The sequence below is a fragment of the Pelecanus crispus genome, chromosome 7 (assembly GCF_030463565.1).
Source record: "Pelecanus crispus isolate bPelCri1 chromosome 7, bPelCri1.pri, whole genome shotgun sequence".
NCBI classification, from domain to species: domain Eukaryota; kingdom Metazoa; phylum Chordata; class Aves; order Pelecaniformes; family Pelecanidae; genus Pelecanus; species Pelecanus crispus.
Genome location: NC_134649.1, coordinates 40,507,675 through 40,533,477, shown reverse-complemented (window position 1 = coordinate 40,533,477; position 25,803 = coordinate 40,507,675). Strand labels below are relative to the sequence as shown.

The window sequence follows — 25,803 nt, the reverse complement described above, 5'->3', positions numbered from 1 at the left end:
CTAGGATGACTGTATCCCAATGCAATCCAGACAATGCTAAAGGAGAAAGTCTTCCTGTTATTTCTACCCCTGAAGGCTCCTCGTAAAGTCTTGCTGCAGAGGCCCAAAAAAGGTTTTGGTGAGGCCCCCAGAGCAAGCTGGGGCTGGGGCAGCACCAGGACCAGTTCTCAAGCCTGTAAGAACAACAAGTTTGCAACACATTACAGCCATGCCAGAGGCTGGCTAGCTGCGAGGGCAGCGCGAAGGGTCTTGGGAAGCAGCCGGACGACTACAGCAAAGCTGACGCGGTTAGGAGAGATGAGATACAGCAAGTCTTCAAGTTGCTGTCTCTGCCACAGACATCTAATGGCAGACAGAAAGAGAATGAAAGTGAGCTTCACACACCCACCTCTTCAGGTCCATGAGTGGGAAGAAACTCCCTCAAAAGTGCAAGATTAACAAAATTAGATTAGCAAAACAGAGATGAGCTGCAAGCTGTTCCTTCACACAAGGAAGGACCTCTAGCAGGCCATAAACTGGCAGCTCCTAGCCTGGAACAGTTCCTTTTAATTAGGTCAGTGCTTCCCATGCAACATGCTGCACACGATAGAGTATTTCAGAGCACACGGACACTCGCTTAACAGAGGAGAGCCAATACCGGAGGCAGAGCAACAGTCAGGGATCCTTCCATTTCTTAACACGTAATTGAGACGAGTGCCAAGTGCCCAGCAGCTAGGCTCTCATCCTGCCCTGTGCCACCTCCGCTCACCTGTCATATTTCTACACACCTAGGACTATTTGGGAAGCAGCTCATTTGCCAGCATATGCTTCGTGCCTCAAATTGAAGCGTTAAGTAGGTACCGTACACACAGGCAGACTGTGGCAACCTGGAGTAAAGGGTGGCCCTTCCCACCTTTGCGTGGGAAATGTTGGCAAGGAGTACTTGGCAGAGAGCTCTACTGAGAGCCCTGGCTGAATCCCAGGCAGCTATCTACAGGCTGTGTTAGTGCTGTAACAGCCTGAGCAGCCAGTCCGCTGCGAGCACAACCGTTTTTGATTGCAGCACAGTCATGTGCCACCCGGCAAGTACATTTTGTGGCACAGTCATGCAATAATTCCAGAAAACATTCCTGTAAACAATTCCTGTCCTGCTGTGGTCGCTATCCCAAGTTGTCACATCGCAGACACAGCTTCCAAGCCAGGTGGCTGTAAGGAGTAAGACACACAGTCTGCATGCAGTCTTATCCCTACCAACAAATCACCCAAAGCCAACAGACAGCAGCTTCTCTGTCCCTCTCTGCGCTCACTGCACTCCCTCCAGACCCACACCTGAACCGCCTGCAGCCCTTTAAGTAAGGCAGTTCTCTGTGACTGTTGACCAAAGCAGATCCTCCACAATTTAACTCCTGCAGATCTCGACTCTTCAGATCATAGTGCTTTGGGTTTTGTTTAATTGACTTAGCAAAAGCACATTCAACCAAAGATTATCCAGCTGCTAATCCACATTAGTGCTATGTGCACACACGCTAAATCCCTGACAGAGATACAGGGTTTTTCTGCAGTGTCATGGGATGCTTAGACTATTAGTGTCAAATGCAAACACAGGACATGGTTTGCAAGCTGCTACCCACTCGCATGCAGGGAGTTTGATTCAACGCACGCTACCTGCCACACTCAGAGCTCTGTTTGTAGAACAAGAAGAACCTTGTCCTACTCTGCAAATAACCTATGCACTATCTTCATGCATGTTTGCCCTCAGCAGATGTGATCTTACTATTGCATTGGGACAAGCTAGAAAGACTGCTAGGAATTTGCCTTTGTACTGCTTTGCCTAACAAGAATCATCCCATGATTTACGGGTACCTGGGACCTCTGGATCAGAGCAGGACTCAGAAGATGGGCTGGTGACATGATGGCAGCAGCAGATCACTGACATGGCCCGGCCAGGAGAGGGGCTTGGCTCCCACTGGCTGACTTGGCATTTGTGACTCCTTCCTTTAGGACACCCCAGTTCCCCTCCCAGGCCCTGCTCATCGCTCTCTGCCGGCTCGCCTTCCCGTTCCCTCCGGAGCTCCCCTGCCTGCCAGCACATGGACTGGGCTGTTTACATGAACTACCCGAAGGGTGCCTGCTGGCATTTTACAAGCAACCATTTTTCCTCAACTGCTGCTGCAGTGGTTAAGTGTTTTGTTGCTATGGCCACACAACTAGAGGATTAGGAAGTCAAGTACGGTAGTTTCTTCATCTTAACAGCCTTGGGTGTTAACCTGCCGGCAGCACTGTAGAGATAAAGCTATTTTTGGCATCTTGATCAGTTTCTGTGCTCCAGCCTTTCCATCCTAGTCCCACTATTTTTCAGGGGGTGAAGGGACAGAATTTACCTCTTCCTTCCATCACAGATACACTCCTTCTCCACCCAAAATGGGACTCTTCCTTCAGGATGGAAAACGGTGGCTGAAGGTACTGTGATATCCATTACCTGCGTGGAGCTCACCAGACAAATTCAGACTAATATTGTCCAATCAGGGAGACCAAAGCCAAGTGGAGTGACATAATCCCTCTCTGGAGAAAACATACCATGTTCAGGCCCCAAAAAGCGCAAGCCATATCAGCGTCTGACAAGGTAATGCATTGCTCAAGTCCTTAGCTAGCAGAGCTGTTAACAGTGTTACCCCAGGGAAGGCAGGCAGGGCACAGTCTGACTGATCTGGCAATGGATGACGAGGCAAAGGAGCATGAAATGCACCAGAAGACTTGGTTTGAAAGAGAAGCTCTGTTCAGCGTTGCCTTGACAATTCCACCCACTCCCTGCAGGGTCTCTAGGCTTATTTCCTCCAGCCTGCACACTGAGAGAAGCAGGGCAAACCCAGATGACCCCAAAGATGTAGAGTATACAGGTGTACAGTCTCCACCCAGCACGAGTGTAGCAGGCTAATCATCTTTGCGTGCAGCTGATTTCATTGCTTTGGCTTCACAACTGATTCTCTTCTCCTCTTCCCTTGGTTCCGGGCCGTGCAATGGGTTTGCTCCCCTTTTATCCCCTATTCCCCCATCATGTACTTTTTTCTACCCCAGCCCTTTGCACTGCCTTGTTCACAAAAGTTAAGAAGGATTGGGAGTGGATTGGTGCAACCTTGCTGCGTTGAAGGGTTATAGAGACTTTGGGCCATGATAGAAGCTATCATAAAGGTCAGGAAAATGTTTATAGTGGAATTCATAGAACATTTACCTCTCACAATGACAGAATACTGTAACTCCTTCTCAGGGATATTTATTTGGTATAGGGAAAAGCCACCCCCAGGCACTCTGGCCTGGAAATAACAAGCTTCCCCACCATGCTTGCCTGCTCCCTCAAGCCCTGGGGGTGCTGGTTCTAAACACCTGACACCAGTGGGCACTAATCATCCTAAAGCTTATAGATGCCTCATCCAGACACAGCCAGAGGAAAGATAATTGCTGGCTTTACCAACTCTGAGCTCCTGGAATGCAAATCCCAGGGACTGTGTGCTCAGCCCCTTCCCGTGGTGCTCTTCTGCCTACTCTGTTTCTCCTCTTGGCTCTCACAGAGCAGCGTCTGGCTGAAGCGTTATAAATGACTTCTTCCACAGCATTGCTGCAAGCTCGCTACCAGCCCAGTGCTGAACAGCCTCTCAAGTCTTGGGAATGGCATGAGACCACACACAGGAACTGTGGCATTACCGCCATGAACAAAAGCAGCCCGCAAGACAAGCTGCTTTCTCTCCTGTATTTTCTTCTCTTCTTGGGAGATTTGTTTCATCTTATAGTGAATATAGAGGTGGGCCCCAGCAACAACTCAAAAACATCCTATTGATCTCTTTCCCCAGGGAGAACAGTTCGCATCATTTATGAAAACTGTCAGTGATTCTTCTCCAGAATCAAGACACTTGCTAAGAAAGTCTTATAAATTTTCAATGCTTTACTTGTTTGTCATTTTATTTTCCATGTGATGAGAGAGTACTAAAATTTGGCTGGTGGCTGTTTCTGAAGGGAATCACTAGAAAAAGACTCATCAGAAAACCTGCAGAGACTACACAAGCGTTTGATGCTGTTAACAGCAACCTCTTATCTAAGAGCCTCTTTATCCCCTGTCGGCCTAAACACATGGTGTTTGCTCCACAGGCTCTGTTCTTTCTTCCCTAGCCTCGCTCACTGCTCTGCTTTGCCCTACCACAGCATCAGGCTCCAGAAGGGTGCCAGAATATCCTTTGTTATGGCATGAGATTAGGCTCAGGTCCAGGGTCCCCATTCCCCAGCTGCCCAGCAGGAACACACAGCCTTCCGGGTGAAATCCTTTGTGCCGGCACAGCGCTCGCAGCTTGCTCCCAACTTGCTCCCAGCAGATCCTATCTCTGCTTGCCACCAGCACCCAGAGTTTTTCCACCCTGCAGTGTCAGGAGGGTCAGCAGGTGGAAAGGGGGACAGGACAGATGCAGAATGAGGTCTGCTTGGTTTGAAAGGCTTCCTCCCCCACAGAACACAGCCATTTCAAACCCCTGTGGATGCATTTGACAGAGAAAGTGCTGTGAGCTCCAAGCATGCAGGATGTAGAGATGCCAGAGCTCATGGAGTTGAGGCACGTGCTGAGAACAGGCAGACCAGACACCTAGCTCTTATCAGCACAGTTCCTCACTCCTCTAAATGGGCTGAGGCAGGAGTCTCTGTGTTTAATGGCCAGCATTTCACACAAGGTCAGGCTGGAGAGGAACAGGCCTCCTAAGGCTTGTTTGTAGGTGCAAACACATGTGCTCCAGGGTTCTCAGAGCGACACAAGTGCAGCCCTGCACTCCCTTTACCAGACACTCATTTTGCTGAGAAATGCTTTACTCTGTCCCACCTCACCTGGATCTGGGCACTTCCAGTGGGCTGCTTCCAATCCTCAGGAAGTTATCAGAATGGGTTGATGAGGAGGAGCTGGAGGACTTGACTTCGACCATCCCTGCAGAAGGCAGCCTGTCTTCAGACTGTTGTGACCTGCTCCAGAGCACGGCTTGTGGTGACGATGCACAGCTCTTCCTCCTGTGGGATGGAGGACTTGGGTGAAAAAGCTGACTTTCCCACATACTCCAACTAGGAAGCCTTTCCACAACAGGCTGCATTTTACCCCAGCAGCTACAAGCTCTTGTTCCCATTGAACCTGCCTTCCTCCCTCCCAAGGAACCATGAGTCATGGGTAACCACTCAGTGACAGGGGTACACTGAGCTCAGCCCATCTTAGCCCATGCTTTTATAGATCACCATCCACATGACCTGGAAATCAGAGACAGGAGAATGCATCGGCCCCCACACATGCAGTGATTGCTTTGTTTAGTCTAGCTGTAAAAATGCCTCAAGCAAGGGGCCTCCCAGCAGGGAAAGACCATTTCAATCTGCTCTAACTCTACAGAGTGTATCAGCCAAGGAGCTCAGCCCAGGTGGGCATTCGTGTGCACCAGTGTTATTTTCCCTTTTAGTGGTTCCCTTCAGGCACCACTGACCACCCTTCTAACTATGTGCTCAGAGCTGACAGTCACTCCAGATGTAGGTGCACTTCAGTCCTCTCCCTGTCCTCCCTCCTTCAGTCCTCCCCTGACAACCAGGAACTGCTCTGGCTTCTCTTCTAGCCAGCACATTCAGACTCCGGAGCGATTCACTGTCCATTGCTGCAGCAGGCCTTAGCTCACAGTACCATCCAGCTATGTGCCAAACAGACGCACATATTTGGGACTAATTCACGTCACTGCCGCTCCATGTGCAGAGGATTTTCTTTCTTACATCAGTTTGTTTTTTTTCTGGAAGAGTCCTAAGAATTTTTCTCCTTCGAAAACCACAGTGAACTGGACAAAGACCTCCCTAGGTACACAAGTAAGAAGGAAAAGTCTAAAGCAAACACACTCAAGGAGAAAAGATGCTGTTCTTCCTGGAATCTGGAAGGGCATCTCAGCTTTGACTGAGATCTTGAGCACTGTTAGCAAGTGCAGCTAAAGACAGGCTCATTGTACAGTGGAAAGCACGATATCCTCTCTTCATTTCTTGAAGTGTGTCCACCCTCAAACATCACACCACAGCCTCTCTCGAGCATTATTCATCTCACGTTATCATAGCTGCCAACATCTCCAAGCACTGCCTGCAGAAACAGGTTTGTACAGCTAAAAACCAAATGCCTCTCCCTGCAAGGAGACCTCGAGGCCGCCTGTTTTCAGGACAACAAAATGAAGCACATCCCCTCCTCTCCTCACTCACGCTATGCACAGCCCGGCTCGTAGCAAGCCCTACCTGTTCTCCAGACTAAACAGCCACAACAACCCGTAGCAAGACATCCATGACCACTCCCCTCACTAAGCTCTTGTGGCAAGAATCACAATCTTCCCTTCCCCAAACTCAATGCCCACAGCATGGGCCCAAACCATCCCTGTGGTAGCAGCAGCTAGCCCCAACAGAGCCTGATGTCTCCAACAGGAATGAAAGCAAACCAGAGTTAGAAAACACGTCACAAAATCAAGCCCTGATACAAGTGCAGCACATCTCCTCCAGCATGCTCTGGCCACTTCACATCTTGCAATAATCATGTATAGATTTTGTGCTGCAGGATTTAAAAAAAACTGCTTCCAGTTTACTACCCTGCAGCCAGGCAAATGGAAAGTTGTTCTCTACTTGCTGCAGTCACTTTGTGGATAGGCAGGCTCTGTGTGTCAGAGGACTCTGTGCTGCTCACTTGGCAAACGCAGTTTAGGACTCCCCATCTCCATTTTGTGATTCTGCAGGAAGATTCTCTCTTCCCCTCCTCAGCATTTTATAAATTGAATCACAATGTGCTTTAGAAAGGCTGCTGCCACTAGCACGGCTGCAGGCTTAGTCCCAGAGGACTTCTAACTGCCTCCAGCACAACCCAGATTTAATTTAAAATAATTGCAATATAAAAGAGCATCTTCACATGTGCTGAGGGAGAGGAGACAAAAATTAAACTGAGAGGGGCAACCCTACAGCAAGGTTCTGAAATCCCCAAACAGCACCAGAAATTCCACAAGCAAGCACAATGCCTGTCCCAGAGCAGCAGAGTTGCCAGACACCTTCCCCAGTCCCTGCTTCCAGACAGCTACCTGCATCCCCAGGAGAGTCCTATGTGACCCTCTATCAATAGGGAGCACTGAGAATTTCATATTCTCCCCCCAAAGTATCTCTAAACAGCACTGCAGGCAGCAACCTGCTTTCAGCTCACACACCTCGTGCTGCTAGAGAGGCTTAAAGTTTAGAGGGGATTCTTGGCCATCCAGCCCACCTACCACTAACTGCAGACACTCCCCTGTGTAATCTCTTCCATAAACTGATGAAGCTTCAATTTGAGGGCAACTAAACTGTCTCCACTTTTCCCTGGGGAAGCTGCTGCCAAATGTAATTTTTCTGGTAGTTTGGAACCATCTCTCAAAAGTAATGAAAACCTTTCTGGGTGAAGTTTAACAGTGAAACTGGTGAAAATGAAACAAAGCTGCTTTACTCTCATCAGGGGACAAACTTCAGGAGCATCCCCACAGAAGCCTGACAGTCTTCAACATGGGGTGGTCTCCAATTTTTGGTACAGAAGTTCTGTAGTGCAAGTTGCAGCAAAGCCTCTGACAGCCAAATTCCTCCCTCCACTGTAAGGAACCCATGCCACAGAGAGCAGACCTGGAGGGCGAGGAATTTCAGAAATATCTTTTCTACTGTGCTCAGAGCCTGCTCCTTTTGTTCTGCAGCCCACTGAGTGGTCATGTCCTCACCATGCTGCTTGAGCCTGTGCTCCTGCTGGCATCAGCTCCACTGCTTCATAGGTGAAGCTCCCAGCTGCTCCAGGGGAACTTTCTGTCCCCAGGGAGAAGTCGCTGCTCAGACTTGTGGTGCTGCCTCGGTCTCTCTGCTCTAGAGAAAAGAAAACAGAGCTACCTGAAGACTAGCTTGGTCTTGCTCACTTTCTCTCCCTTTAAGCAATACACTTCCCATGTGCCCTGGGGCTGTGCTCTTGCGAGGCCGCGAGGGAAGCATACCCATTTGTAGTCACCTTGATGCTGGGAACCCAAGCCCCCAAGCGATCAACCATTACCAGCACCCAGGGGTGCTGATGCTCGGCAGCAGCACTCACTGAGCATGCAGATCTCTTCCAGGGTGAAGCCAGGCGGCAAACTCTTCCTTCTGGGGAAGGAAAGACAAAGTTACCTCAGCCACGCTTCAGGGCTGCGTGGATGCTGGCCATAGCCAGATCTCTGTAGCACACAGTGGATCAGAGCAGTGGGGAGTTAGCTGTGCAGGGGCAGAGGGGAGGGGATGGGGCCAGCGCATGGTATCCGACTCTCCTAACAGTCCCAGCCCACACACCCTGTGCTTTGAGAGGGTGGCAACAGGCTGCAGGCAGACATCTGCTTATTCAGAGCCTCCAGGGTGGGCTTTGTTTCTTTCTGCCCCTCCTGAAATAGGAAGGGGTTAATGTTTAGCAGTCTGTTAAAAACCAGCCACCCCGCTCCCCCCTGCAGTGCCTGATGGAGCTTGCCGCACAGCCTGCTTGAGCCAGAGTACACACCTCTGGGCTCATCCGTGCTAAAGCAGCCACGGACAGTCATTAAGCAGAGAGCACATTTCAGCATGGACAGTTTTCCAGAGCACAATGTGGCACCTCACAAGCCTCGGCCCCATTTTGCAGCCTTCAGAGTGCAGAATAAATTAAAGAAAACTGGGCCAGGACACCAGGGCTTCCATCTCCCCAAAGGAACAGCACTAACAAGCTCCCTGGCTCTGCAGCCCATGCAGCAGCAGGCACAGGCTCCTTACCTCTGTGACTTCACAGCAGAGAACTCCTCAGAGGTGATGTGCTTCAGAAAATTGAAGCAGAAAAAGAAAATCTGAGCAAAGGGAGAGAGAAGAGCGGTTCAGGAATGAACCTGAGGCTCCATGCAGCCTCTTATCTGGGTGGGGAGGTGCTGGCGGGAAGGAGATAGCAAGAAATCTGCAGCTACCAGCCTCCAATGCGCCATGGGCTGCCACCATCCCATCCTGGGCCTTCTCTTACACATTAAACTGACCCTCTGTTGCCTGCCACGGGGAGGCCCAGAAAGGAAGGTGTATGACAAGTCTCCTTATCAATGCCTTGCACACATGCCGCAAGCACATGGCAGGTATTTATGGCATCAGTGCAGAATGGAAAAGAAATGGCCCCCAGCAGCTGCTTATACACCCAGGTAAGCAGCAAACCCAGCAGGACTAGCAGGGTTAGAGCTGCATGCTCCACCTCGGCAGCACAGCTGTATCACACCTGGAAGCATGCGGTACCTGCCAGCGTCTGTGGTCCCAAGCTCACGCTCTGCCACGCACCAGTCTGCTCTGCAGCATTCAGCCTGCTGTGCCTCTGCCACCCCAACTACCTGCACAGAGCAGAGCCCTTCTCCTGCAGTGGGGAGCAGGGAGTGCTTGAGGCAGCCATGCACTCCCTCTCCTGCTGAAGCTACTGACACTGCCCTTGGCCAAACAGGCACCAGAGCACAGCAGAGCTGCCAGGCTCAAGCCAGTGGAGCTCTGGAAAAGGAATGAATGGGAGGAACGATAGTAATACGGGGGTCCTGGACCCCTGAAAGATGGAAAATAAGCCAGGGCCCTGGCTCTGCCGTTCAGAGGCAGGGGATTCCTTAGTGAGGTGAGAGTCTGAGGAGCAGGGAATTAGCAACAGGGTTAGACATACTCCCCACCTCTTGGTTTCTATCCAAAAATGATATTGCAGTGTACTGCAACTATAGTCAGAGCAATCATTTTTTGCTGTTAAACAGTGAAAGGTTTGAAGATAATTAGTTCCACTAATCTTAACTGCCTCCCAGACCCATCTGTGCACCCACAGATACACCCCGCCAAATACACACACTGGAACGAACACAAGCTGCTCCATGAGCCCATGATGACATGCAAGCCACATGCAGCTGCAGCACCCAGGCAGGAGGGCTGGCACTCAGGACAAGCACACAAGACTATACAGCTTTATTTCCAAGCTCCCAGGAGTCACACGCCTTAAGCATCCCTTCTTGTTGCTGAGCTGAATAGCAAGTCCTAGCACCCTTTCACCAGGGGCCTGAACACTAATGGCACAGCAGGGGAACTGGCAGGACTGACACCCACCGACCAAACTGTAGCCTGAGGGAAAAGCATTCCCACACCTTATGCATCAGGAAGCGATGAGGTAAGGCTCCTATCTCATATTTCCAGCACCCAAACAATCTTTTTAGAGCCCAGCCAGACCACTGATATTACCAGAAGCAGGCAGTGAATGTTGCTACCGTAAACAAGTACCTTGAGAACAAAATGCAGTGCTCAGCCACTGCCCCAGACCAGATACTCACCTCTTCTCCTTTACTGAGTCGATCGACTAACATGTGCCTGGAAAGAGAGCAAGGGGAGCTCAGTCACACACTGGCAAGCCAGAATCAGCAGAAGAGCACAAGCTGTCAAGAATGGCCAGGTGCTCTGAGCCTCCAGGTAAAAAAAGGCATCAGCCCCTCTTGTCACAGCTCATTGGGAGCCACCCCAACATCCACGTTTGGTTGTGAGCAAATGCCAAAGATGACCCCCTGAAGGTTTCTACCCCGCTGTGCATAGATGTATATGCGAGTAAAACTTAGTGTGCCTACCCAAAGAGAAACCAGTCATAGGCCACTGTCAGGTAGAGAATCTCAGACGGCTCCAGAGACGCATGGATCAGCCCATCCTGCAAAGCAAATGAGAACAGCCTTCAGGCAGCAGCCCTGGGGATCAGGACTTGGGAATTCATGATCTACCGAAAACTGTTGCGGTGATCCAAGATGACCAGCTTGCTCTACCTGCCTGTGATACAGTGTCTGATGGCAGGACAGCATGTTGGGCTCCCCATCAAAGCCAATCCACACCCTCTCTGAAGCCAAGATAGTCAAAAGGAACATTAACTGCTCCACCACTACTTCCTGGTGACACAGTCACTCACCCTCCAAGCAATCACCCCCAGAAGCAGAGCAGGTCAGCCAGGTACTCACAGCCCATAAGGAGAGGCGCAATAAGGAGATGAAGAGAGGAGTTCGATCCCAGCCGGATATACAGTGCACCAGGAGCCCGCTGTCATCTGTTCCAGACAGGGGTAGGAAGAAGGGAAAAAAGCATGTTGCAACAAGAGCAATGACTTTTCTTTACTGCAAATCTGTAGAGACAAGCTACCCTCCATCCCCACAGCCCAGGCTCAAGAGCAGAGCTCAGCCACCAAGCCAGAACATTTTGTTTTGAATAAAGCAGGCAACAAATTGCTCAGTGTCCTGGGTTTTCAGCAGCCCCAGCTGATGTGCTGTCCTGGTCCTGACAGCTGCTCAGGACATGAAATCACTAGGTATGAACATCACTTTGCTACCCAGAACACATACCTACCCAGTTGCAACCCACCATCACAATCCATCCCCACATCAGAGAGAAACCTGCTCCAACTGGACACTTTTTCAGTCTCACCAACCTTCCTACTGATACACACTGAGCAGAGGCACACACAGAGCACAGCTCCTATCCTCTCCAGAAAATTCGCAGTGTGTCCCAACACAACTACTGCAGGAGAGTCTGTAGTTGGCCATGCTGGTGGAGCCAGCCATGGCTCCATCTATCCAACAGTGCTATGTACAAAGTCACAGTGCTCAGAGGGAATAGGATGCCAACATAAAGCAAAACACCCCCTTCAAGGAGTTGGGGTGGCTATGACAACAGAGGGTGAAAGGGCCTCTTAAATAGGCACCTAATGAGACCCTGGGTTGGGGGCACAAAACACAGATGTCCAGTAAAATAAGAGCAAGAATCAACAAGCAGAAGAACAAATATTTCTTCTCTTCAGCTTTAAAGCAGTAAAACTTTACGTAAAGTGTTCAGATATCTCTCCACTCTTGAGAAGAGAGGGTCTTCAAGGGATCAGCAAGTCCCTTTCTAAGAGGGGAGCTGGTGCCCTGAGATGCTAGGACCATCACCCTGTTTTGAAGGGAGAGAAGTAAAGCTCTCTATAAAGAGCTCTCTATAAAGAGTGGCACTAATACCATCAGCTGTTGTTCTGCAGACAGTGACTGTTCCAGTTAGACTGCTGGGAGCAGGGAGTTTGCCTTACCATCACTATTGATGATGGAGATCAGCAGCTTCAGGTAGTTCTGTGTCTGTTGCACAAGGTCCCAGCTCTGCAGAAAGAGAAATGTTGATGGTAAAGGTCTGCCCACAGCAAAAGGCTGCTCTGCAGTTCAGAGCCCACCATGTTCTTGGCTTCTCTATCCAGAACAAGAGCAAAGCAGAAATAACCCTGTGGCCGTTCCTCAGAGTGACAGACTCCCTTGGTGCTCTAATCAATCCTCCCATGCTCTACAAAAGGCACTCTGGGACAAGAGACCAGGGGACAGGGGGGAAAGGCCACTCGCTTGCCTGCCTGGCTGTCACAGAACCTGCTTGCCTGCAGCCCCAAAGCTCCAAGCAGACCATGCTCAGAGAGACTAATGTGAGCCAGCAAACACCTGCAGAGTGCTGACCCAGTTCTGCAGCCCCCCGCATGCGTGCACTTTACCAAATGGCTCAGCAGCCATGTTACAGCTGTATATGTGATGCAAGTAGCATGATGGGGTGAGCTGGGTCAGCAGCCCGTTCCCACAACCCAAGCACTTTACTCAAAACTCTCTGGCCCTTGTAAGTGGCCCCAGCAGGCTCCCTGCAGAGGGCAGACCCACTCCCAGCTGCTCCAGACAGGCACTGGACTTCCGCAGTAACGCCCAAGTAGCAGCAGCACCACAGAAGGACTCTGAACTCAGAGACTACCAGCATTACAAGAGATGCAGGTGAAAAACATCAGAACAAGCTCAAGTGTGCCACTCTCGACCACTGTATCATGAGAAGATGCAGGGAATTTCAGTGGTCTGATCAGAGCCAGAACTAGCTCAAGGAAAATAGGATAGCACTGGCAAGCAAAAGGCAAGGCAAGGGACACATGTTTCATTGTGACAGTGTTAGTGGTATAAGTGACATCTGACCACCAGCGATAGAACACTTGCTGTGTGCTTGCATGCATGCACGTGTGTGTGTAACCGCACTTAAGACTACTGTCAGACAAAGAACATATTACTCTGCTGTGAAGCCTGCACAGCAACAAAAGAGTAGTGAAATGGGGAACACACTCAGCCTGGGGCAGAAAAATACATAGTTCCAAAGTCTTTTATCTGCCCAGTTCAACCCAATCTTGTGCTTATGCGAGAAGGAATCATCTAATCATCCAGTCTGATCTCTCTATACCACAAACCAGAAAGTTTTGTTCAGTTGCCCCAAATACAGCCTGAAGCTTGCATTTGGCAACGTCTCTGCCCAGAAAAGCACCTCAACTAGGGGTGACAGTTCACCACTCCTTTAACAGCATGTTCCAACAGATCATCCTCAAAAACAACACGCAAGACTGCTTTTCCTTATTTGAAGGTCTGATTTCAGACTGCAGGTATTGCTTCCTGTGCAGCTTTTCTTTCCCAGATTGAAGAGCGCTTTAGAATTAGTATTTTCTCCCTGCAAATGTACTTACACATTAATCAAGTCAACCCTCCATCACCTTTGTGATTAGCTAAACAGACTGAGAACTTCAGCTTTAAGTGAAGCACCTTCTCCAGTCCTCAGATCATTTCTGCATCTATTTATTACACCCTCTTCAATTTTTAATATCCTTTTTAAAATACTGGCTGCTCAGTATTCTAGTGAACGAGTTTCTAGCCATAAACAAGCTGTGGTCCCATTAGTTCTGCTTCAATACTGCAAGCTACTTTTCTGTGATTCTGCTTATGCTGGCACTTAAAAGTGACTGACAAACACTGGCCCAGCACGGGGAGCTCTGCTTGTTCTGTGGTGCTTCCAGCCACAGAGCATAGGAGCATGACACGCTCCAGCACAGTCGATCGTCACAAAACCTGGGGGGATTGGGAGGTCCACTGATGTGTGAAATGGAGCAGACTAATCAGCAGTATAAGGTGATGCTCCCTGGTATGAACAAAGGTAAAACTTGAAGCTTGGGCAAACACATGAGTTCAATTATAATTTGCGATGCTGTCACGGTAATAAGGAATGGAGACATGCTATGGTCAATTATGACTTTCTACTCTCCTCTCCTAAGACAGGTACCTTGTACCCTGCACACCCATGAAGGAGGTGCTTAATCACTTGGCTACTGCTCACATAAGGGAAGGCTGATCTCTCTCAAGACTCTCCACAGCCTAGCTAAGATTGTGAACAAGTAATACTGCTTTCTGTTTGCTGGCACGTTCCTTACCTTTGTTACTGACATATCTCCCTAATGGATTGCAAACTTTGCACAAGCTACAGAAAAAGATTTGACGTTACAGTCAGCTGCCTTGGGACACACCAAGCCAGGAAGCTTTTGGGTAGAGGACTTCTACTGCTATTCTGAACAACCAGTCTGCAGTCCCACTCCCACTGGGATGGTATGAAGCAAGCCAGATTACTGCAACAGGAACAAGTCAGACTTCAAATCTTTATTGATCCTTCCTGACTGAGTCTCTGACCACCCACAGAGATGCCTGCTTTGCTCACCTGGTACTCGCTCCAATCAATATTCAGAGATTGGGTCAGAGAGACCGGGATACTTAATGGAGCATCTACGTAATCCTGAAAAAAACCCAAACACAACTGGTCAGAGAAAAACCGTGACTAGAGGGCAGCAAGTTCCAGAAAAACAAAACAACAAATGCCAAACAGTGCATCTAGAAGAAAGCACCTAAGCAAAGTATCTTTGAATGCAAAAACCTGCAGTGGTAAGAATTAACTTACAGCCTCTTAGAAGGACCAGTGGACAAGAGGAGCTTTTCTGTGCTCCCAACAGTGAAAGCCAGGGACAAGGCACGTTAGTTTCTGAATTCCTGTAGGGCTGCTCCACTCAACCATCTCCTTCAGCAGGAGACAGCATATGAAGACAGAACTGAGAACAGAGGCTATCAATAAGATACCAAATTCAAAAACAGGAGCAACCCATACCTCCCATGAGAGGTCAAGTATCCTGGACTTCAGGATAACCATTCATTTATTTTGCATACGAATTTTACAATGAATGAGTAATTTGGTACATTTGCTATTTGCTTTGTTTGTCCTGTTGGTTTGCTTCTTGTGATCAGAAATAAGCACATGACATACATACCATCGCTCAGGAACTCTGAGGCAAGACTTAAGCCCAGTAAAGCCCACAGCTCTCCATTTTGTTACATCCACGTACCTGTTTCCAGTTAAATATGAGACCTTCAGCTGTATAATCCCGGTCTTTGTACTCCTTAAAAAATTCACAGCCTGCAAGAAAAAGAAATAATGAACAACTGTTCAGCTAACTGATATCTAACAACTGAAGTGCCCTATGGGACTGGAAGTGCTGGCAGCCCCAGGCGCCGGAGCGCCAAACCAATCAAAACTGCTGCCTGCGGGAAGAGAAGAGCAGTAATCATCAGTAGAGTGTACAGCACAGCCTCCCAGAAGCAACAGCCCAGAGCACTCAGCAGTGAACACACTCACACAGCAAAGGGCAAACTCCAAACACACAACAAATGTGGAGTTTGAGGGACTGATTTCATTCTTTCCCAAACAAGTGGTTTCACCAAGGAGCTATGCTTTCCAGGGCCACTGGCTTTTGCACAGATCTAAGGCATCAGCCTGACACGCTGCGTGAGAAGGAACCAGCAAAAGGAGGTGCTGGCAGAGCCCTGGGGAAAGCCAACTTTCGCAGGGCATCTGCTGCAGGTAACAAGAAGCGGCTGTGATCTGTCAGAAGTGGCTGTGATTTCTCTCACATTTAAGTCTCCTCTTTCAACCACGTGAATTGCCCTATCTGAAGGAAGCAGGTACACAACCACTTCCAAGGTTTCCCCCCAAGCCTTCCCCTCCTGAGGTTTGTCCTTTGGCTCTGTTCTTCTCAAACAACTATTTGAAGTCTCTGCAGCAAACTGCAGTCACTTAGTGACAGCTGAGCAGCACCATTAGCACTGCGGCTGCCTGCAGGCTACACGAAAACACCTCTCCCAATGTACTGTGTATGCCCCAGCAGCGCCACGGTGCCCACATTACCAAGACACCCCTGTGCCAGGCACTGAATGCAGGCAATGATTCCAACTCTGTAAGTCACAAGTAACTCCAATGGTGAAAACAACCTTTGTGCAAGGACAACAGTAGCCCTCAAAAACATACAGTCAGGAAGCAATCTGTCAGTGGAGATTTAACTCCAATTAAACAACAGCTTAAAGCAAAGAATGGGGGATTATGGCAGTAAGTATGGCATCTACAAATGCCAACTACCAGTCAAATGGAAAAGAGGGCTTTTCTGCACTGGAGAGCACAAAAGCTTCTACAGATACCCCATTTTAACCCAAGTCTTTCACCCTAGACAGTCATGTCTGGACAACTGCCTCACTCACCTAAGACAACAGATCTCAGAATAATTTGAGAGACAAATTACAAATAGAAATTCTTCCAATGCAAACCTAGAAACATTAAGAACATATCATGGCATTTGGCCAGTCACTAGAGGGGTTGCTGATCTTTAGATGTGTATGCTTTAGATCTAACAGAATGACAACACACCCCTCTGAACCAGCACTGCTGAAATCAGGCAACATCTGCAGGGAGAGTTTCCGGTTTTATAAGGTTTACCTCTAGTGTAGCAGTGAAGAGCTGCTAAAAGACAGCAGCTGTCCCAGATGGCAGAGAAGGAAGGACCATCACTGAATCTTGCATACAATATACAGATCCCCATACAGCAACAAGTCTACAGCTTAATTCTATAGAATCACTTCTTCATTCTTTACAAACCCTGAAAAAGACCTGCGTACATTCTCTCTACCCTGGTCTAAGTTTGATGAGGCATATGGCAGCAACATATACCTGAGCCACAAGCTACAGAAACCAGTAACACTCTTATTTCTGTACACCTTGGCAATCTGCATGGCAAACTCGATACAAATCTTAATGCAGCTTCTCTGAATTGTCACCAATTTCTGTATGAAAGGAGATACACTTTTTTTTAAAAAAAAAACAAAAACAACATTAAAGACAACAACCAGTAATCAAGGAAAAGTTTGTGTTTGGATCATCCACAACAGGTTTTTTTTTTTTCTCCTCTCCCTTTCTTGGTGTGCAAGAAAGAGTCCTTTCTTGCAGACAGACCTCAAGCACAGCAGTCTCACATCCAATCCTATCACCGAGCCTGACATCAGCAGGCAGGCAGCAAATATTCAGCTCATCTTTAAGAGCGTAGCAAGTGACCCAGCAGTGGTTGCTAGGCACAGGGACTAATATAGCCAGGGAGACGGGCTGGAGTGGTCTGCATCTCAGTCGTACATTGCAGGCTTAGGGTAACAATTCTGCCTAGCACTGAGGATATCTTACAGTGGTGCTCTGGAACACTAGGACTAGAAAATACTCTTAAGAATCGGGGTTTTACATAACACAGAGCAAGATACATATTTTGCATCAAGTAGTAATTTGGAGTTGTGGGGGTGTCAAAGGCCATCTTAACCCCAGCTCCACCCCTGGGACTTTTTCTCTGCGCTTGAATTAATTAGAACTGCTGAGAAATTATTTTTGCCACCTCAAAGAGTGCCTAATGCTGACTCACACTGCCAGAGCATCCAGATTCACTGCACTGTTCTCGGCTTAAAAAAGCTTCTCTCCAGAGGGAGCATAGGAAGCATTCAACAAGCCACAGTCATTTCACCACCCACACACAGGTAGTTCCCAGTCCCCAGAAACGGATTGTCACCTGTCCCTTGGGAGTCCCTCTGGACATCAGTCCTGTACCTGGATATGGGATGGAGAGAAGTGTGAAATCAGCGTAACGTTGAGCTTTGTCCACCTTCTCAGATGATGTCACACTGCACAGGACAAGAGAAAAACAGCAGACATTTGTAGAGTATTTTTCATGGAGATACGAGCACCCAAAAGCTACCTGTCGCATCTCACTGCACAGTAACTTGACTCAGTAGCGAGCAGGGGCAGAACTTACTCAACACATAGCCCAAAACCACTAAAGCTTTTCTCTGAGAGAAATACCAGGAGAAACATCTCCTTTACACAAGCAGAGGGCTCCTTTACTCTCCCCTTTCTGAAGGGGTGACTGTCACATCACTGCAAGCTCTATAGACAAAACCTACTCAGACTGCAGAAGACAGATGAAAGCAGCTGTCCTGCCCATTGATACAGCTTTCTCTGGCCTAAAACCTTGGGGTTCTCTTTACAGCATCGACTAACTGATCCCATTGTAGCACTCTTCCAGGGACTGCTCCCAGGCTGCTGAATGCACACCCAATAACAATTCACGTGTAAGGGCTACACTAGCTGCAATCCAAAGCCTGCAGAAAAACAAATGAACCCAGACTCACTTCAAGCCAAACTTCACCTTCTTGTTTTCCACCATCAGGTCACAGATATATCGGACAGACAGGTATCGAAGCAGCTTGATGTCATGCCCTCTGACCTTGTCAAACAGCTGGGAGTCTGCATTTCTGCAAGACAGAACAAGACAAAGCAAGATGAGCATGGAAGGCTGACCATGTTGAGTCTGATTCTCTGCACAATACTGCCACAGCTCTTCCCTGAATCACTTCTAGCCATAAGCTGCATGAACCTTCTCTCCACAGGTCAGAGTCAGACTCTGCAATGAACTGATACTGCAAACTTCATGCTTAGGGTCCCTCTCCACACCTCACTCTGTGCTGCAACAAGCACATGAAATACAGAACAATTTATCCAGCCTGGAGATGTGCTTTTTGATGAAGTAAACATGTCTGTGTAATTCAAATACCTTTTTAAATGGCTCTATATATTCCTATCTCCAGCCCTTCCCTCTGGCAATAGATTAGCAGGCTTCAGTTACACTGGATTCAGCCAGCCATTAGCATTCAAGACTCTTTTTCAAAAGCAAGGAAAGTAAGACTCAAAGTTTGGTGATGGTCTCAAGTCTGTACCCAAAGCCTAGCATAAGAAAGAGCAGGATTGAGTGGCTGAGCCAGTCAGCTTTGGTCCAAACTCCCTTTTCTCCATCCCAGTGATGCATACAAACCTAAGTGCAGAATCTTCCTCTGAAATGTCTTCTGCATCTGCCCAAGCATCGTCAGAACCTCCTGCAAGGAAGGCATTAAGAACTGAAGCTTGTATAAACCAACTCAATCCCCAGTCTGACAAGACATGCACGTGCCAAACCAAGGTCATGGTTTGGCACCCTCTCTCCACACATAAGTACTTTCAATAGTTCCCCACATCTCCTCTTCCCGAAAAGCCTATTTTCTAACGTAGCCCACTCTTCCCTTGTCTTTGCAAAAGACCTAGGCCGGTCAAACCCATTACTGACAGCCAGAAGGACACCCCAATAGTGCTACACAGTACTTTAAGCCAAGCTTCAGCTCCCACACTACAGACACCCAATACTCCCCTGAAGAGCTTTCCCTAGAGTCCAGTATATCTCACCATTAGGAAGATTTGATTCCCAATGATTAGCCCAGCAACAGCAAGTTCTTATCCTCTTTCTTCCATTATTCCCACCCTCGATGTTTGGGAATCAGTACCCCGAATCCTTTGGGCTGCCTTACTTGCCTACATGCCTTCCATAACTCACTTTTCAGCCTGAAGTTCTTTTGTCACTGCTTCTTATGAGCTATGGCACTCTGTCCTGTAGTATGGTACTTGGAAATGGACATGAGATTTCAGTCTTTGCTCTGTTATGCAGGGCCTGATACAAGCAGGTCCATGCAAGAGGCTCTCATCTCGGGAAGAGCTTGCTCTCGTGTGTAGGTCACTGTCCCAGCACTGACCAGCCTTACCAGGCAGACAGCGACAAATGGCTCCTCACTCACCTGAGAAGATGTAGTTGTAGCCAGTGCGCCCATAGAGCTCTCCCCAGCCGGCCAACGTTGCTGATCTGCATATATGCTGGAGGAAGATTTTGTTATTAACCATGCACACTCCAGGTTATTATCAGGTCTCTGGCCTATTTGCTGTCATGTTACACAGAAATGGTTGGTACCTACAGCTACTGCCTCTCAGCAGTCTCCCCTGCAACCCTGGTCCAGATCGAGTTCTCCAAACACATCAAATGCCCAAGTGCCTTTACCTGTAGCTAGTTTTTAAATCACATTTTCATCTCCAGTTCTCCAATTCACTAATACAGTCAATTCCTGCCAAGTTAGCAACATCCATGCTCCGTTAATACCCTGCTTGAGCCTTATTTCCACATTCCTGTGGATAAGATTATGGATGGTCCCAGTATGACTCTGGGCAGTTCACTCCTGCAGAAAAAGGTCAGCAGGTTCAGCCCACGGTGGCTTCAGTCAAGCTAGATTAAAATTGTCACAGGTATGATTTTGCTTTTCATACAGTGTTTCTAAATTGAACTAAGAAAACTGAATTAAGCTACTTATTCTAAATGAGACTACTCCTACAGGGCTTCAATACAGTTTAAGTAATCCACATAAAAATGAATCTAATTTCACTTTCTTACAGATCCCCTTGCAGACAAGCCCACACATTCATAAGACCATTTATGCAATCTTGCCTCCCCAGGGAACAGACAATGGAAACTTCTCTTTAGAGAGAAAAGTTATTCAAAGGGAGCTCAGTGCTGGGAAGAGTAAGGGGCAGAAAGTGACAATAGCCATCTCTCCCCTCTCAGAAACCAAATATCTTTGGTCCTTCAGAAGGGACATACATATCGAGAAAAATGTTAGCTCTTTGGTGCAATGCTCATGACATGGTGGGGTAAAATAGCCTGAAGTCCCCACAGATGGTTTATGCAGCCTAGACAGCAAATGCTACCTACTACTACAGGCTGCCTGCTTGTACCGAAGAGCAGATTTTTACAGCATTCGGAAAGGTGACAACCAGCTGAAGACATGGCTGCACAGTTCAAACGCAGGGAGAAAGGTCATTTTCTAAGTTAAGACAGGTAACCCATGAAGCTTTACCTTTCCCTTGTACAGAATGACTGGGCAAACAAATCGTCCTCTACACCTCGCCATCTTACTTCGGTTGATAAGGTCCTGCAGTTTGCCAACCTGCACAGTGCTCTCAAACCTAGTGGACAGAGATTTGGTTCAGTACACAGAGCATCTTCTCGTATGTCTTTCAGCAAAGCTGCTATAGACACCCTAGGCTGTAATCCCCATCCCTTTCACCTAGAAGCCAGCTCTGAAGTTAGCAAGCAAGAGGACACTTCTTTAAGAATTGCGTCTGCTGCTATACAACATGTATGGATGTTTTTCTGTATTTTGAAAGACCAGCTGCACAGTACATGACAGCAAGCATCTTCAGGAACCGGCAATATGAGTACTGTCAGAATGGTCTGCTACAGACTAACATGTGGTTTACTAATGAAGGACTACCAGATTAAGCCAGTGTCTACAAAAAAAAATATGTTCTGCTTTCCTCCCCACCACGTTTCCATCAGAAAGAAGCTCAGCACTACCATCAGAGTGAATGCACTATCAGAGTGATAATTTTGTAAGGAAAAATAAATAAAACACAGAATCAAAGCTTGAACACTCAACGAACCTTAGTTCTGGTCACTTGAGCATTTGTATTGCCAGGTAATTAGACAACTCTCTGTAAATCAGCTAGTGGGTTGAGCCGGGTAGTTAGATTAATGTCAGCTGCATCTGCATAACTAAATTTTGTTCAGTTTTCTGGTTAAAGTTAAAACAGAAATGTGTTCCAAGTTGCAGACATTTTGGAAACAAGTAAAATTGCTGCAATTTGTCCAAATAACAGTCTACATTTGATGGGAATCCAAACTGACTTCTGAACTACACAGACCTTCAGGAGGAACCATCAATGCAGGGAGGACTAGAGTTTCCACAAGGAATTGGAGAAGCATCCAGACTGACATAATAGAAACCAGATGAAGTCTGAACATACAAAACTGCATGGCCATGCACTTATAGATAATTAACAAGAATTTCCAGTTAGCCCTTTCCAGTAGTGGAGCTCAGTAGAAGAGCCTAGATGAACTGGTTGATCTCTGGATGCTTGTACATTATCAACATGGTAAGTCTGAAAAAAGGGACAAATAAGATCACGGGAAACTCTCCAGTGGGATGGAGAAGTACCAGCATTACTGTGCAGAGCGCAAGATTTCAGCTGAGATAAGGCATCTGATTCTAGTGACCTACCCACGCCTGAAAAGGCACAGCAAGATGATTAGGATGACATAGGGATAGTCTACGCTGCCAGAAAAACCACCGAAGATTGACTGGCAGAGCAGATGAAGATGAAGTGAGGACACAACAACATATGCATTAGGGTTAAGGAGAGAACTTAAAACGGAGGGGGAGAAGAACTCAAAGGCAAAGGACAATGCCGGCCTAAGAACAAATTAATACCTTTGTGCTGCAAGTTAAAAGAAAGTTGCTAAGCTTCACAATCAGTGAGAGTGTGGAGCAACCTACCTGCAGCTGCCATTCTGGGAAGGATTAAAAAAATTAATCTATTACTAACATGGAAATTCATCTGTTTATAGAAAAGATTATACAAGGTGGTGCCAGTGGAAGCAGGGAAACAGCAAACAAGACCTTCAAATCCTACTTTTTTTTTTAAAAAGGATTCAATTCTCAGAATTCATAGTGGAGGCTTAAGATTTTTCATGTGTTTCCCTACATACACAACTATTTTGGCTGTCCAGCTCCAAAGAGATTTGACATATGCCAAATTTAAAGAACAAGAACCCAAGCTAATCTTCTTTAAACATTGTGGACATGAGGGTGCTAAGTGCAAAGACAGGAAAACGCTAACACAACATACTTTACACGGGAGTACGTGAGATTGCGTGCAGGCAAGAGAAGCATGCGCCTGATTGACACAACCCAAACTTCACTCATCACTGGCACTGCAAACAGCCAAGAGCTCCACTCCACAATCTGCTTCCCTTCGCAGAGAGCATGGGAATAACACACATCACAGGAACAGCCTGTGAGCAGTTTGAAAAGAGATGCTTTTGTGTACAATTCCCAATACCAAACCATTCTGAAACTTTGAGATATTCCAATGTACAGATTTGGTTGTGGGGTTGTTTTAAAATGAATGCACGCAATTAAGAGATGTCTTGCATTCTGCTTCAGCTGTCTTTTTGTTTCCTTTGTAAAAGCAAATATAGAGGGAAACAAGAACTTTGACTTGGTGTTACCAGAATAGCTCCGTGGCACTGCTGCTAAGTCCAGAAAACGGGATTTGGTAAATATCAAATGCCTGGAAGATCAGAAATAATGAGAAGCACCTCCCCAGGAGCTGAGACAAACCAACAGATTTCACCTCTCAGCACACTAACTGTGCTTCCCCGGAGAGGCATCACAACGCTAGGGAATGAGTCCAAGCAGCATGGCAGGAACCTGGGACATGAGGCGAGCGGGAAGCCCAGCATCCCACTGGGGACACAGAAGGATGAGTCCCTCTCTCAGCCTCTGTGCCTGTTCCCTGGGAAGCCTGCATGTGCACTGGAGAGACCTGCTCTGCTATCCGTCATGGCTGCGCTACAAATGGGGCTCTCAGACCTTCTCAACTGAACAACCATCATCAGTAAAGCTAGAGCTAAACATGGTAAATTGTACAGAGACTACTGTAGCAAGGGGAAAGACTGCTCTGAAGAACAGGTGCAACACTCTTACAGGGACAAGTGATTAAATGCAGCATAGGTAGGAGTAAAAGCTACCGAAAAAGGTTCAGAAAACAGGGCACTCTTCAACAGCAGTGTGAAAGAACATCATTAAGGCTGCTTGGGACAAGGTAGAGAATGAGGTGGAAGGAATGACGTGACTTTCAGGTATTTGCGTTTTTTTTTTTTCTTCAGAAGTTTGTTTTCCAGAAGATACTGCCAGGCAACCTTACCTCTGTATTAATTCCCCACCCACCTTTCTACCAAAATCAGACCCAAACCTGAATTTTAAACGCAAGGGAAACATTTCCTATAAGAGCATGCAACTGTTTCGGCAACTGTATATTTTATACAGGCCTGAAGCAGGGAAGCTTCTTTTTGGGTAGCCGTAACAGCATTGGAACAAAAGCATTCCTCTCACGTTGTTAACACTGTGTGCAACCGTGATCATATTTGTTTGGAGTGCAGACACATAACAGGATCGTCAGGTGAAACCAAAGAAGTGGCCTGTGCCTGAGATCTGGACATTTTCGTTAAGCGCAGTCACAGTAACTCTAAGACAGGAAGTAAATAACATCCGTTTCCATTCCCTGCAGCATCTGCCCGCTCCTTCTGGGGGGACATCAGAGTTCTCCAAGCACAGGGAAGGTGCTCCTGGCTTTCAGATGCACTCTGCTACTTTCTGTGGCTCCTTGCAAGCAGCACCTGACCATGAGGCATACAGCTACCTTGGTTGATAGCCAGAAACACACAGCAAATTCTTCCCACTACTTCCTGCACCTGCCTGGATTTCAGAGTACTGTTAGCAAAGTTTGATGAAGCAACATCCTTTCTTGCCCCAGCTGCCCTGCCACAGAACAAACAGGATCAGGAAACCTATCTGCATTAAAAATACCCATTTTTTTGCTGGTTCCCCACATGGCTTCAGAAGCAGCTGTACCAGGCAAAACCGATGGGGCAGCACAGAGTTTGCATAAGTGAGAACTGCTTTCCAAAAAACCTTGGTATTCTCAGAGGTGCGAAGTGTCCTGCACACTTCAAGGAGATCTTACCAGCTGATTAAGAACATTACAAAGATGAAAGGCAGCCAAAGACACTCGGTCCTAGAGGGAGTGTCCCATTCACTGGAAGAGATTCTTGCGTTCTGTAACACAAGAAGTGCAACAGTCTCTATTTCATAAGTATTCCATAGAGAACAACGGTGCAACTAAAAATGGGATTTGTGTAAAAATTATTTAGCGGCTTTTACAGAGATTATCACCCAGAAATCAGGAGGAGAGGGATAATGAAGGGTAGATTCTTTCCGTGACTCCCTGGGAGAGCAAATGAAGACTTGGAAAGAATCGATATTTTGCTGGCTTGCAAAAGTCCTGGAAGAAAATGTGGCACCAAGTGTAAGTACACTTGTTTTGAATACTCATCAGAAAAATTAAGCATCCTTTGCTCTTACAAGAGCAGGAAAAGCAGAAGCATTCGGTTTCTCTTCCCTAAAGACACTCATAGTTACATTTACAGCTTCAGTCTTGTTTCCCTTTTTTTGCACCAAGGGGTTTAATCTTTTCTAATCTGATCTAACTGTTAAACAGAAATTCTCCCACCTGACAATCAGTTGTGGCTGTTTTCCAAAGACCCCCTCCTACAGCACCTGGCCCACATGCCAGCGCGGCAGCTGATGGTTTGCCTTCCTCAGGCAAAGCAGCTGGACATGTCACTGCCGTGAGGGGCACACGGTGACCACCGTTCTTTTGAACATTTTACTCTTGTCACGGACACAGTTAAGACTGCAAAACTGCATTATGTTTTGTTGGAAAAGAAAATAAAAAATGAGAGGCTGTCATTAGCGCCGCAAGGAGCAGCTAATGCTCAGCCAGAAGCGAGACCAACGCGGTTCTAAGCTTGCGGGTCAAAGTCCAGAAATGTGTTGGCTGAGATTCGCACAAAACTGCAAGCAAGCGTTTACCGTTAACTCACTAAGCCTCAGCTCCATTGACCCACGTACCAAGGTGGGGGCAGACTATTTCTGTCGAGATTGTCTTGTCTGTCCAGCCCCTATCAGTGTCACCCCACACTGAGATGCCTTCCAGACTAAAATTTCTCTAATCAGAGGCCTTCCAGCAAGGCCACAGGCACTTCGTCAAGACAAGGAGAGCAGTGCACGGTCCCGCTCCCAACCA

The 25,803-nt window shown here is 47.5% G+C and overlaps 1 protein-coding gene across 1 annotated transcript in view; it reads right to left on the bottom strand.

Moving 5' to 3' along the window:
* The window catches only part of MTMR14 (myotubularin related protein 14), a 33,088-nt gene that overhangs the window by 6,487 nt on the left and 798 nt on the right, over nt 1-25,803 (bottom strand). The window contains exons 3-17 of the mRNA XM_075714688.1: nt 20,952-21,060; nt 19,845-19,920; nt 19,055-19,115; nt 18,375-18,497; nt 17,794-17,867; nt 15,227-15,297; nt 14,551-14,625; nt 12,092-12,158; nt 10,995-11,080; nt 10,617-10,693; nt 10,329-10,365; nt 8,776-8,846; nt 8,093-8,142; nt 7,734-7,872; nt 4,840-5,016 (exon numbers count right to left, since the gene is read on the bottom strand). Of these exons, the coding sequence (XP_075570803.1) occupies nt 4,840-5,016; nt 7,734-7,872; nt 8,093-8,142; nt 8,776-8,846; nt 10,329-10,365; nt 10,617-10,693; nt 10,995-11,080; nt 12,092-12,158; nt 14,551-14,625; nt 15,227-15,297; nt 17,794-17,867; nt 18,375-18,497; nt 19,055-19,115; nt 19,845-19,920; nt 20,952-21,060 (1,293 nt within the window). The remainder of the gene's footprint in view (nt 1-4,839; nt 5,017-7,733; nt 7,873-8,092; nt 8,143-8,775; nt 8,847-10,328; nt 10,366-10,616; nt 10,694-10,994; nt 11,081-12,091; nt 12,159-14,550; nt 14,626-15,226; nt 15,298-17,793; nt 17,868-18,374; nt 18,498-19,054; nt 19,116-19,844; nt 19,921-20,951; nt 21,061-25,803) is intronic.